The 14,185-nt window shown below is 40.8% G+C and overlaps 1 protein-coding gene across 2 annotated transcripts in view; it reads right to left on the bottom strand.

The window, feature by feature from the left end:
- KITLG (KIT ligand) overlaps positions 1–12,607 on the bottom strand; it is a 52,188-nt gene extending 39,581 nt beyond the window's left edge. The window contains exon 1 of one of the 2 annotated variants that reach the window (XM_056481881.1): positions 12,300–12,607. In XM_056481881.1, the coding sequence (XP_056337856.1) occupies positions 12,300–12,314 (15 nt within the window). In that variant the 5' untranslated portion in view covers positions 12,315–12,607. The remainder of the gene's footprint in view (positions 1–12,299) is intronic. The other variant, XM_056481882.1, reaches the window with a different exon arrangement.
- Between the last annotated feature and the right edge of the window lie 1,578 nt (positions 12,608–14,185).

The following is a 14,185-nucleotide window of genomic DNA, read 5'->3' as shown; positions in this document are numbered from 1 at the left end:
AAATTTTTACAGTAGGAAACAAGCATCAATTAATTTTTCAAGATGTACTAAAATGCATTATGCCATTGTCAATGTTAAAAATTATTTCCTGAGACATATGTTGGTTTGTTTCTTTTTTTAAGAAAGCAAATTTTCAGAAGAGCCATTCTAAGAATTTTAACCCATGTGTAAGATTTTTCCAGGGAAATGTAAGTTTAAGACTGCAAAAATGGGGTGGGACTGATCAAAATGCTTCCTTTAACACAAAAATCCAGCAACTGCATTACTGCATCAGAAACTCAAGCATATTTTTTAATTCCTATGCACCTCTAAAAGTGGACACACTTTTAAGTGCTTTTTCCTGGTAACACTGAAGTGCTGTACAGGAGTATCTTTCAAGGATGGTGCATGGAAACTCCACTGGTATTCAATAGCTAGAGCTGTACAACAACTTTATATAAAATTTTGACTTCTTACCATTGATAGTCACATGAGGGCCAAAAGAATGATCTTTCAGTATGAACATCTCAGCTGTCATTGCTTTCACATGTAATTGAAGTTCAGCTACAATATATCTTAAAGTGTTTTCCTTTCCTCTGAGCTAGAGGCTGAATTGTTACAGATGGTAATTTTGGCAGATGGTTGTATATGAAACTGAGTTTATAATTAGGCCAAACCTGACTTGTACAATTAAGGCAATGAAGATTTGGAAAACAGGAGTGTCAGATCAGCACGCGATTGGTCTGGTGCCCACCGAAAACTGGAGAAAACTGATCATTCAGATTTACAGAATATATTGCTTAGATGAAAATTTCTTCTGAATTGCATGAATTAGAAGATAAGAGACATTTCATGCACAGAGTGTAAACTGAAATAACCATGGTGTTTTACCTACTTAAGTGTATAATCCCTTTTTCTTCAGTCGAGGCTAATGAGATGGTCTGAAGCCACCTAACAGCTCCCTGCTGCTGGGCTCCTTCTCCACAGCTTCCCTCCCTCTGACATTCACCTGACCCCTAAGCAAGCCAGTAAATTCAAAGACAGTGACTAGCCAATTCAGCTCAGAGACAAAAAGTAATCCCTGAGGAATGAGCAGAGGAGATGAGATGTGCAAGGACTACCCCTTTCTGGATGCGACCTCTTGGGCTCACTCTAACATACATCAAGCTGCATTTCAAGCCATGTTATATCTAGTGTCAAAAACCTTTCCAGACTGGTAATTTTGTGTTCAGGCAGCATTGCCTGTTTTAGCCTCTTTTGTTAAATATTTATTTATACTTGTACAAAGAAAGGATCAGTAATGTCCAGCAATCATTCCCTCTACTACTTCCTGCACATCATCCAGTAGTTTCTTGCAATTAACTTTCAGTCTCTCTTCACATGCAAATTGCTCCCTTACAATGCTTTTGCCTACCTTAAGATCCCTATTTCTGTTATGTTATTTCTTTTTTTATTGGGAAAACCAGAACTTTTTAAGGATGGCTGATGATCACTATCATAAAAGCACTCCCCTTTCAAATTTCTCTTTCTGCTCCTACTGTATCCCAATATGCTGTCTGATTTATCCCACTATGGACACAATATAGGGATTTTTCATTCATTTTCCTGACCAAGCATTGCTACAAGAACATAAACAAGAGCTTGTAAGTAGCTTTTAGAAGTAATTGAAACTGCTGTTATTAATTCAGTTACAATTAGTTCAGAACATTCCTTCCAAAATGCATCCCCCTTGCTCTTCAACACAACTAACTCCACTTGCCATCATGCCATCTGTTCTCCCATCTCCTTTAAACCTTTACAAAGTTCCTCAGAATCTCTTTTAGTTTCAATTAACCTGAGTAATTTATGTAGCTTGCACATGCTGTCATCAATCTGAGAACCCTATTACCAGATTGAACTATATGAGGTTACTGACAATTAGAGAATGTTACCTTTTAGGTTTTTGCCATGTTACAAATTAATGACTTGTTCCTACACTTTGCTTTCTGTCCTAGTTTTTTTTTTTTCCTCAAACTGTTATGATAAGAGAGAGACACTATGTGACTACTTAGGTTTTTTTCCTTAGGTCTTTATTTTTAAAGAATCTAAACAAGCAATTTCCATTCTTTCTCCTTATTCATCCATTTTGAAACACAAAAATATTTAGTGCATTGAATGCATCCCTTTTACAGCAACTGAGCTTTTCTATTCCTTTCATTAAACTCTATTAAAACAGAGTTCCCATCTGCCTTCTACCAAGCAAATTAAACAAGATCTGCTAGCAATGCTATAATAGAGGCAAGCTGGTAAGAAAAACTCTTTTCACCTCTGGACATATTCATTAATTCTAAAGACAAGAATTAAAAGTTAATGTGTTAAGAGGTACTATATATTTAAGAAAATGAAAAAAACACCATGTCCACCTATTTTTATGAAGTTATAATCATCTTGTCTTTACTGTAAAATTAACCCAACTTACAATTTACACCCTGCCCTTAACTTTACATCTGTTCAAACAAACTGCATTTTTAATATCCTGGTGGTTTGTGGGTGGGTTTAGAGGTTTTTTTGGTGGGGTTTTTTGTTTGCTTTTAGTTTTTATTGGGATTTGTACAGACTAACAACTACAAACTCCATCAAAGTGTTTCTAGTATTCCAGTGTTTCCCCACAACTCTCCTGTGTGTCCAGGAAGAACAGGCACATTACTATGATATATGCCACCATCAAAGTGGTCTCAGCTAACTTCATCATCACAGAATTGATGCCAGAGAATTAAAATGTATGTCATTCACATGATATCTCAATGTTTTTGACTGAGTTATGCTAACCAGAGAGAACTGTAAATATCTAATCTTAAACCTGAAGCTCCACTTGTGGCTTTCCTTAAAAAAACTGTGGGGCAAACGTTCCAAGAAGAACTTAAGTCATTCAGCTTGCAGTTTGGTATGACAATGGAAATGCACACATAACTGGACAAATTATAGCTGAGAAAAAAAGCTCCTTAAGTCTGTAAAATTTTGAAGAAATGTAAATGCCTATTACATACAGATGCCTATAAAACATATAACTCTTACACCAGTAACACAATAGTTAAACAAATGATATGAAATATTAAGTATTATTACAGTATCTGCAACAATACAACAGAACACAATACACTGAAAAACAGCTATTTTACTTCACTGATAACTTTAACAGGGGTTACTCATTAAAAAATTGAATTGTAAATTGCGTGCAGTGTGATACAGAGCTTTGCATTTGGTCAAAAGTATTCATGTGAATTAAAATAATGGCAGCTGTCACTAGTGAAATTATCCTGGTACATGTTCAGCAGTGTCCTTGTTACAGATGTGCTGATAGAAAAAACTCATACAAATACTGACACAATATAATAAGATTTCTTGGATTATTTTTGTACCTAGCTCTCAAATGCTTCCGAGGATCATTCTTATTAAAGAAGACACATTAATGTGCCTGGCCTATTATGAAATTGCTTTGGCTTCCATAATTAATCTCACAGAAAACATAACCCACTGTTGAGAAGATTAGTGTAAATCTCCTCAGAGCATATTTTTCAATGTCTACACTCTAAAATTCCAGTGACTAGAAATGCATTTTCATAATTGATCCAATTTTTAGCAATTTTACTTGAGTAACACTTATCAATTTTTACAGGAAAAAAAGAATCTTCCCAGTTTTATAGGAATTGTGCCATTTACTTTGAAATAAATAATGGAGATGTATCCTAAGAAGACAACTCCATCATAGTGAATAAAGCCACAAGGAACATAACTGTTTGACAAATAGCACTTTGAACAGGTACTAATTCAATAGTAACTGAAATAATGTCCTCGATGCAATGGATTTGTTTCAATTGAAATAAACCAGATTTTAGTAGGTTAAAAGCAGATTAACTTCACATATGTCTCAGGCCATTTGCAAAGGTCAACAACATTCTGCTGCAGTGGGAAATAACCAGGAGTACTGTACAGAACCTGACCATTACTGGCAAATGTTTAGTTGATCCCTAAAACCTGCATGTGAGATTTTTTTTAATGCACTAAGGAGAAAGAAAACATAGAAAATCACTTCAATTATTTAAAGAACTTATTAGACCAGAACTTTTTAAAAGTAAAATGAAAGCACCAAACTTCTCACTTGGTTAGGTAAAAGAGCTGAGGTACAGGGGAAAGAAATAACAACTACTTCTAAAAATATTTCCTTTGGTTTCAATAAGTATCTGACCATTCAAATTAAAAAACAAACAAACAAACAAACAAACAAGAATTTTCTTAATATATTAAGAAAATTTCTGACTTTACAGAGAAAAAAGTTGTTGTCACTTCTAGAAATGGCAGACCAGTATTTCAGAGGACTGTAAAAATAGCTTGCAAGTGTTGCAAAACAAAAAAGCCAAGTTATTCTATGGAACAATGGATTCATTTTAATCCTGTCCAAAGAGAGACTTTGTTTCTACAGATGATACAAAATAAAGTAACAACAGGTTATTCGGAGGACTAATATTTGAAGTGGGCCCCAAAGGTAATGAGAAATAAAAATGCCATTAAAAATGCAGACAGCATACACTGAAGATGAAGCTTAAGCTGTATGGGAACTAACAAGATGCTGATAGACACATCCTCAGCACTGTGGATGCTAGAAGGGCAGAAGTTCTGTTCTCAGAGGTGAGAACACTGACTTAAACACAGCAGAAGCCAGGAAAGGTGCACAAAGAAATGAAGGTAGTTTTCTGTCTTAAGGGGAAGAGAAACTTGCAGTCATTTTTAGATGTGGCCTTGAGCTATGGTGATAGGAAAAAAAAAATCCAGAACAAAATGGATGGAGTATTATGAGTATCATCTGACTTGAGATTGGAGTAAATTTTTAAAAATAGCTAGATTTTCACTGATTTTAGTAGACTGAAACACTATTACACTATTAGTGGAACAAACACTGAAGAAATATATGTAAACAGTTTGGAACAGACTACAATTATGGCCAGAATTTTTAGAGAGTGCATGGCAAATCTAGGGCACGTTCTTTGCTAGGGATTATAATACAGAAGATCAAAGCACCTTCAGTGACAGTATTTAAATTTACAGTTTATAAGAAAGGTTTGTATTTCCTAGAAAATACAGCAATGCCCATCAGAATAATTTAAATTGGTGTCAAATAGAGCACTTGTAGTTTTTGCTGTTGGAATAAAAATGCAATCCACACATTGCTGAACCACAGTGACTTGAAAAAAACACCAATTATGAATACTGGAGATATATTTTTTCCCCTCCTTTTTAAAATAACCACCAAAAAGCTCTGTTTATTCAGGAACATGTTTTTTAATCCAAACGAAAGAGGGTGCCAAGCAGTGTTATACAAGCTTCCTAAATTCATTTGGCTGACTAATGTTCCTATTCCTGCATGCTTCAAAGTAGAAAAAGAAAAACAAATCTCAGGAAGAACTGACATTCAGATCTGTATCAGTTTAAAGACATAATGCAAAACGTTGTCTGCTTGCTATTTAATGCAAAAGACAAATTTTGCTGAGTTCACTTAATAATGAGCAAATGGAGGGTGGAAATTAGAGGGTTGGAACTTTGGACTTTTTTACAATAGACTATTAGCATGTTTAAATTTCAACCTCCCTAAATTTCTAAGCACTTTTCATTTAGTGAATTATTTTGCATATATACAGCATATTATTAATTTAAATGTATCATGCCTGACTCCTTAGTGTCTTACTTCAGTTAGACCACAAAACCCAACACCTTGGTATCATACTCCCATTTTATACAATTATGAAATCTCCATAAAGAGACAGGAATTTTTTTGGACCAACATGAAATGGAGGAAGAAATATTCTTACACACTTTTATAGGCACACATTTATAGGCATTGCACAACATTAAACATTATATATTATTTTATATCAGTACTATATACTAATATCTTATTTGAAGTTTAACTATATTAATTTCTGTTAAATAAAAATTTTATATTAGTGTATTACACCACATTTTCAGAATTTGTTGTATATACATCATCAAGTTCATTCTTTTGTCCTTTACAAAAAGAGTTGCTGTTTGCTTTGCACAGAGTTCATTTTGTGTTTTAAACAGAGATAGATTGCCAGGACATGCACAACTTGGTTTTACAGTCTGACTTATACTGCCAAAAAAACTTTTTTCCAAAAGTAATTAGAGGTCATGTGTTACTAAACAGACCAAAGAATCCATCCAGCAACGATGTATCATGCTGCAAACATAAAAGGAAGACATACCTTGGTCTGCTGCTACCAAGCAAGCACATGCTAATGAGAAAAGTTACAAAACAGTGTAATTCATTTAGGAGGAAAGACACTGGAAGGTTATCATTACAAGTCATCCTGACTATATCAAGTACAGAGATTCCAGCCATAGCAAATGCAGAATCCAGGTCCACAATAAACACACACACCACATACACTTAACATATCTCTAAAGCTGAATTCAGGGTGCTTCTAAAAACTTCTGAAAGTGTATCTAAAGAAGTGACAGAGCAAATTGGACTAAATTTATCCTTGGCCTTAACTGTCAGTGAATTGATGTCCCTGGAGCTGATGGCAGCAGAACAAATGAAAGGCAGCAGGCCTGCTAAGTAAGACACTGGATAAGGGTTTATTGTCACTAAGACAAGCTAACGTGATTGAAGCCAGGGATTGGCCAAGCTACAAGAACAGATATATGACAGACAGACTGATATTTTCACTCTGACTTAAAAATGCTTAAATCTTTCTGAATGGAAGTTCAGAAGGTGGCATGATCCACAGCCTGTGAATTAGGACTTGTGGTCTGGAATAAAGTCTCCCCCACATTCTTAGCTTATGTGAAAGCCACCCTCAAGACTGAATAAATAAACCTTCAACAGGACAGCTTCAACAAGATAAACTAGATAGTCAGAACCTTCCCACAGACTTAGGATGCTACCCAAGAAAATATGTGAACGTGTGTCTCTCTCACTCCAGTGCATATACTCACATAAATTTTTCTAGATTAGCTTTTCAGTCTGGATTGAATCAAGGTTGTTCACAAACCCAGAGATAATGGCTGTAGACCATTCATGCATCCTTTTGTGACAGCCCAGACTAAACCTGTAGACTTTGCAGAGCATCAGTCTAAGCCGAAGAGTATAGCCCACTGCCTGGCCCAACTCCAAGGCTGCCAGGACACAACACCCTTCTCTGACTTCCCAGCTCTGCTGCCCAAAACCAGTGAGAAGCCAGTGAAGGTAGAAGAGGACTGAGCTATGCAGCTGGACTCCCAGACATTCTTCACTGGAACATTAACAAATACATGTGAAGGACTGTTATACAGGTGCCAAATCACAGGTGGGAGAAAGGGTGGCTCTTGTGGCTTCAGCTAAATGTGGTCTTGAGGGTCTTAATTTGATCTTCTCCACGGAGTAAGTTTTGCAGCAAAAGTGAAGAAAAATAAACAAATACTGCAGCTCTGAATGCTTACAAGTGTTCTTTAGCAGCAGACAAAGTTTAGGGCTGGGAGGTAAGCAAAAGGTGACCTTTCAGATCCTTCCAGGAGCACTGACCACTGTGAAGCAGCGGTCAGCTACTGGCCCTGCAGCAGAGGCACCTGCACTCAGCCCCCAGGGCTGCACCACATGGTCTCACTTCTACTGTTGCTTCAAGTGCTGATGAAATAGCTCGAAGCTAAGGATTTACCTCACCACTTTGCCAAACAGTGTGCTCCACAGCATGGCTGCAAAGCAGTGAGAACCATAAGGGACTTCTTCAGGCAATATGTGCAGTGATATCTTAGACCTGATGCTATTTCCACCTTGCACCCAAAATTAGGTCTGTGCCACACAGCAACAATAATGGCAAAATACATATAAAGCAGAAAATTCCTAATAAGATTTAAAATCATTACTGTATCCATCTACCCTGTATAATTTAAACATGGTTTAAACAGAAAGAGCAACCAATCATTCACCCAGTGGTTATTAGATAAGTGTAGGAAATTAGATGACAATTATTTCCTATACTAATATGATCAGATTCATTAATCTGAACTCCTAAACTGGCTTTCATTCAGACATACAGTAGAATTAATGTCTTCATTATCATACTATCAATGACCTCTGATATTATACATGCTACCAGCTTTAATAAAATAAAATACTTAACACCATTTTTGTTTTCTCATCTTTTCATTCACATGCTAATAGATATCTGATACTATTTTGTCAATAAGTAAAACCATACAGCAAAGAAATCTGTATTTCTTGTGCTCCCTGCAGCCAGTTATTTCAGCATCAGTAATATTTACAGAAAGTCAGTTTTGCAGGTTTACATATGACTGGGTAGACAATTCAAACATGGGCCAAATAACAAAATTAAAGAGAAGCGCTATCCCTTGCCACTCACCTTAACATTCATCCATCTCCTTTTCCCACAAACACATGGAGAAAAATACAACCAACAACAACAAAAAAGCGGTTTTACACTGTGTTTAAAAGGCTGACTAATCTCAGGTTTGGCACACCAAAGACCAGGGCAAGAACAAGCACTTTCGTTTTCATGTCAGCTCCCACAACACTCAAATGGAATTGCGTAGGGAGATTTTTCTTTCCTTTGCCTCTAATAAATGGGTGTTGTGTTTACATACTGCATACCGAGCATTGCCCATCCGAAGCCAAGGGCTGCATCTTGCCAACTCTTAACTTTCATACAATATGGTGATTACATGAGCCAGCATACCATTAAATCACATAACAAAACTTGGAGAATGGCACTGTCAGCTTGCAGAACTGCACCTGAAGGACTGACATGCAGTGCTTAAAGGGAAAAACTAGATTTCAGTGCAGTGGCAGAACTGGGTCAGGGGAAGACTGAGTTATTGGCCTTACTTTAAACGACACAGCCAAGTGCCAAATAGTTCACACAGATAAAAACTTGCAGGCACATAATCAAAGCAGGTGAAGAAAATAAATAAATAAAAAGATCACTAAACACTTTATAAAATGCTCCCCCACACTTGAATCTTTCAGGTTGTCTGCTGTTTATTTTCCATATGACTCTTTATTCCAGGATGTTCTTTCCACAGTCTGGCTTTCCTTGAGCAGAGTCAAAACCAGAAGAACAGAGGAGACCTTAGTCCATTGCTTAACATTAATAGCACAGCATCTTTCTGGCTACAGCAAATTCTCTTTTTCTATTTAATGAGCAGCAGATCTATACCTACCATGAGCTCCAAATGTCTTCCAGTGCCTAGTGTTCATTTTTTTGCAGAATAAGCAAGAAAGACTGATGATCAGAAGCCACTATTTCCCCTAAAAACAGGCTCACACCAAGGTATCAGGTATCTGATTTGCATTTCTGATTTAGTCTGCTGATATGAGACTAGAAGTGCCAATTTGAGTACTAATTCTTTTTTCAGGTCCAAAATAATTTCTAGAGAGGCTTCCACTTTAGTGACACACACATGCAGACAGGACAATGTCAGATGGTAACTTAACAACCAACAGTAATGCACATGTTCAGAGGTAGAAAGCTGTGCTGAAATCTAAGACACTTTTAATACCGAGGTTTCTAAGAGGATGTGCATCTAACTCACGGCAGGAGATCAAGTGCCTGAACCATGTATCTGTGATACCTTATCAGCCTTCAGAGCTACCCCATAGGTGACCCCTCTTTGCCACATATTTCTTAGTAACTTAATCCTATTTAGGTTGCCTTCAAATCACGCAAAGAACATGTTACATGTTACAAAAACATGCTACATGTTTTTTCAAGATCATATCACACTGGCATCACTCACCCTGTTTTATTCAAATTGTACAAGGCTGTCCAGGAAAATCAGTGACATTTTATTTGTTGTCACATTAGTATGCAAAAGGACATAAACTCACTTCTGATAATAGTTTTAATTACTAAGTATATAAGCCTACAAATCCTCTCATCCAAGTAATCCTTCAATAAGATTAATTCATGGAAATAGCCCCATTGAGAAAGGATTTGTATGACTGAACCCTAAATGCTTAATCACTTCTTTAAAGAAATCATAGCTTAAAAAGAAAAATCCAGGTGTTGGTGTGTTTAAAACAGAGGGGTTATATATCCATCAAACCACAGAGTTTCATAATCACTTCTAGGACTGACACTGTTGGGGAATGTGCTTCTGCAGTTCCTGTGGTCTCTCAGGTTAAGACTGATTTAAATAAACAGACCAACTCGATCACGTTGAGTCTAGTGCTCAGCACGACTCTCTTCTTTCAGCACTTTCGTTGTACTGACGTATGACTCAGCTACTCCCTCAGCTGCACCAGTTATATATTATCACTGAGCAACATTACCTCAAAGATCAAAATCCCTGATTTATTTTAAACACTTTCCAGGCATTAACAAGTGTTTGCAAGGCTCAGTGAGCGTGTGGTTCTTGCTTTCTGTACTATGTCTATAGCAGAATATTTTAAGAAATATTAACTTCTTCCTTGGTTTTCCAGTCTTGTTCTTCTCACTATGATGACAGTTAGTGGTTTAGACAATGACAGAAGTAGCCACAGGAGAGCATATAGATTAAGATTTACTTTAATGTGTCGAGTGCCCCCATGTGCTTAAGTCCTCTTTCTTGTACCCACTTCACTTGCTCTCTCTCTCTTTGCACAGGGTCTTCATGATTTTAAGGACAAGTCCTCTTGAAAGTATCTCCTGCTCTGATTCCCTTGAAATGATTAATGGTTTGGTATCACATTTGTTTGCTACTCCTTAAAATATAGGAAAGAACCCTTTGGAGAGCTAGGAATCTGTCAGTGCCTCCAAAGAGCAGGAAGCATAACTGCTTGAAGGCTGACAGATGCTTCACCACCATGACAAGAAGCTGTTCCACAGGCTACAGCTTGTGAGCCCCTGAGTCAAGCCATATGGTCCTGAATGCCAAGACTGCCTGTCTTTCCCAGTTTACTGGGAGAGAAGGATTGTTCCTGCTTTGCTCTGAATTTGCAAAAGTAGTCTGTTGATTTTTACAAGTTTACAGTTCAAATGTAATAAAATGCTTGACTGCTTCCAGTCACAAATCCTCATTCATAAACGCATAAACACAGCACTCAGACTTCAAGAGACCCTTCACAATTAATAATCTGTTCAGCACAGTTAAGTAATGATCTATATAGGGTCTGAAACATCTTTGTTCAAGGCATCTATAGTAATTTAATGTGAATAACGGCAATGGATATACATTGCTAAAATTCAGAGCTCATAATTTAAGATAAAACCCCGGTGTACTTCAGCATCACAAAAATTAAGTCTCCAGGTTTTAAGTTCTTAGGCATGGGTATATTCTCCAGTGCTTTGGCCAGGTGAAATTCAAATATTTTAGATAGTGAGTATTTCTAATTCCTCTCATCTCTTGAAAAATTATTTAACTACTCAAAATACTTTGGTAAGGTCTTTTAATTTTTTTTTTTAATATGTTTTACGTCTTCTCCAGTGACTGTATTCTGAAGCGTCTTCACCAGTGTGTAGGTGACCCAAAAATCGCCAAGAAACAGACGAAGGCAAAAAAGTATCTCGCTTCTAACCCAGAAACGTAGGAGGAGGGAAAAGCCCCCAGCGCAGAGGCAGCGGTGTGCGTGTCCATGCATTGTTCCCTCCCGGAGCAGTCCTGCCTCTCGCTGGGGTCTGCCAGGAGAGAGGGGCTCGGCACCTTGCGAAGTCCAGCCTTAAACTTTCTCCCGTTAGAGTTTCCTTGAGCCGCTTCTTGTTACAATTTTCCACTCGCGCCTGTCCCTCGCTTCCTTCTAGAAAACGCACGGCATAGTGACCGCAATCCCTACAGAACCTGCAGAAATAATGGCAGGGGCCCCCGCAGCGGCAATTCCCGGCGGGATGCGGGAGGACGAAGGGCGAAACGCCGGGGTTCCCACAGCTCGCTGGAGCGGCGTGCGGGGAGACAGCGGGAGCCGCAGCCGCTGGCCCCGACTATTGCACGTTCTCGCACCCGTCAGGGTAACACAGACAACTGATTTACTACGGCAATTTTCCCCAGTGCCTTCCGAGATCTCTCAAGGCTCGGCCGCCGGTCCGGCCGCTCGCTGCAACTTTTCCACGGGCTGCGGATCGCCGAGGGGCAAGATCGGGCGGTGATTTTTTTCCTCCCCTTCACCTCGCTCCCCCAACCCGTTCCCCGCGGCATTGGCTCCCACCCTCCGCGGGTGCCCCCCGGCCCTCGGACAGCCCGAGGACACGCTCTCCCCGCCCGGCCCCGGCCCCGGCCCCGCTCCGCTCCGCCGGGAGCGCGGCAGCCCCGCCCGCGGGCAGGTGGGCGCCCCGCCGCCGCCCGGCCGCACTCACTTGTGCCTTCTTCATAAGGAACGGCAGCGCTGCAGTCCAGCCCAGCCGGCCGTGTGCAAACTCCCTTCAGCGGAACTGTAGCTCCAGCATAATGCAGCAGCCGATAGTCCACGCATTGGGGTTGCCCACGGCGAGCCCCGCGCTGCCTCCGCCCGTCCCGCCGCCGCTCCGCGCCCCCTCCCCACGGCCTGAACGTCCGCGCTCTCTGAAGCCACCGCCGGCCCCCGGCCAGGTCTTTTATATCTCCGATCTGCCTCCAGCAGCGGCGGCGGCGGCAGCCCAGGCAGGACACGCCTTTCCCCTCCCTCCCGCCCTCCCGGAGGACCGGGAGCCCAGGCAGACCCTGCGGGGCGGGGGAAACCCGAGTTAACTCGGGGCAAGTTGGAGGCAGGAACAAGCCGAGCCTGCCCCTCGCCAGCGCCGGCGGGGAGCGGGGATGGGCAGACGGAGGGTGTGGGCAGGCGGGGCGGGGGCGCGGGTGCCGGCCCGGGGGCTGGGCGCGGAGGGCTCCTCCCGCCGGTGCCGGGGCTGCGGGGCGCCCGGGACGGGCAGCGGGGCGGGGGCTCCGGCCCGGCCCGGTGGGCTCTGCAGCGATCGGGGAAGCCGCGGCGTTCGAGGTCAGGCAGGACGCGGGCGGCGCGCCAGGCTCGGGCTGGGTGCCGCGGCCGGGCCGGGCCGAGGGCGATCCCCCCGGCTGACCCGCGGCTCCGGCCGCTGCCCGCTGCTCCCGGCGCTGCGGCGGCGCGCTCGGCCCGCCCGGCAGCCCGCGAGTGCCGCTGCCATTCCAGCGCTTCTTTCCCATACTCGGCCAATGCTGGTTAAGCGCCGGGATAAGCATTTCAGCTGGAGCTAAGAAACTCCTTTTACCTGCTCCAGACACAGAAAAATTGTTGAGCAGTGCCTCCTAATGCTTCTGCAAAGGTGATCCTGCAGGTCTTTTCACATGCTATTGCAATTTGCATCCCGTGTAAATAATGCATTAGTGTTGGGTGGAGAAAAGCGACTTGACTTACTTGGAGTCTTCTGGCCAATCCAGCAGTAGCCACAGAATTTGAGTCCTCTTTAGAGAAGACAGCTCCCAAGGTTAATATGGATTAAATTTTGCGTGTGAATTAAATGGAACGTAGAGCAGTTTATGGAACTAGTAGCTCCTGAAACAGCCATAGTAGGTCAAAATTTAAAGAGCAATAAAACAAGGGAAGAATAGTCTGCCCCAGTCAATGATCATGTCCTAAAGGAAATTAGGCATGCTCAGAGTGCACAGCAAGAGATTTAATTAGAAAAGTCTGTCTAATTTTCGCCTAGAATTAATGATAAGTTTTTTAAAAACTAGATGCCAAAGTAAAGGTGAGCTGTTCAGGTAGAGAAAGGTTTTGAACTCATCCCCAACTTTGCTATATGTTTGGAGTTCATCAGATAAACATCTAATACCATTTTGCAGATAAACATCTAATATCATTTTGCCTCTGCATCCAATCCAGAAAAATGGGTCAATAATTTTCTTTTACAGCATGACAGTACTGAGGGATTCATTCCCTTTTTCTTGTTTTTTTTGGGTTGTTTTTTTTTTTTGTTTTTTTTTTACAGTAATGGTCTCCTCTAAAGCAATAGACAAGTAGTGAAAGGGAAGCAGCCTGTAACAACAAAAGAAATCAAGAATCTCATTCACTAAAGGGTGGTTTGTGAATCATCTAGCAGTGATCAACCAAAGCTGTCTACACATTTAGCAAACAGGGCCAGGACATTAAAATGTTATGGCATATTTCCTCCTTAGAACAGATGACCAGTTTAGCCTCCTGGGGAGAAGGCCTGGAAAGTGTGAAAGAGCAGTCTGTCACAGCACTTACCTGTCTTGTGGAGGACACTTCTGGTCCTTCTCCGTGTTC

The sequence above is a fragment of the Oenanthe melanoleuca genome, chromosome 1A, assembly GCF_029582105.1.
Source record: "Oenanthe melanoleuca isolate GR-GAL-2019-014 chromosome 1A, OMel1.0, whole genome shotgun sequence".
Taxonomy (NCBI): Eukaryota; Metazoa; Chordata; class Aves; order Passeriformes; family Muscicapidae; genus Oenanthe; species Oenanthe melanoleuca.
Note: the sequence above shows the minus strand (reverse complement) of the source record. Positions and strands in the feature narration are given on the sequence as shown.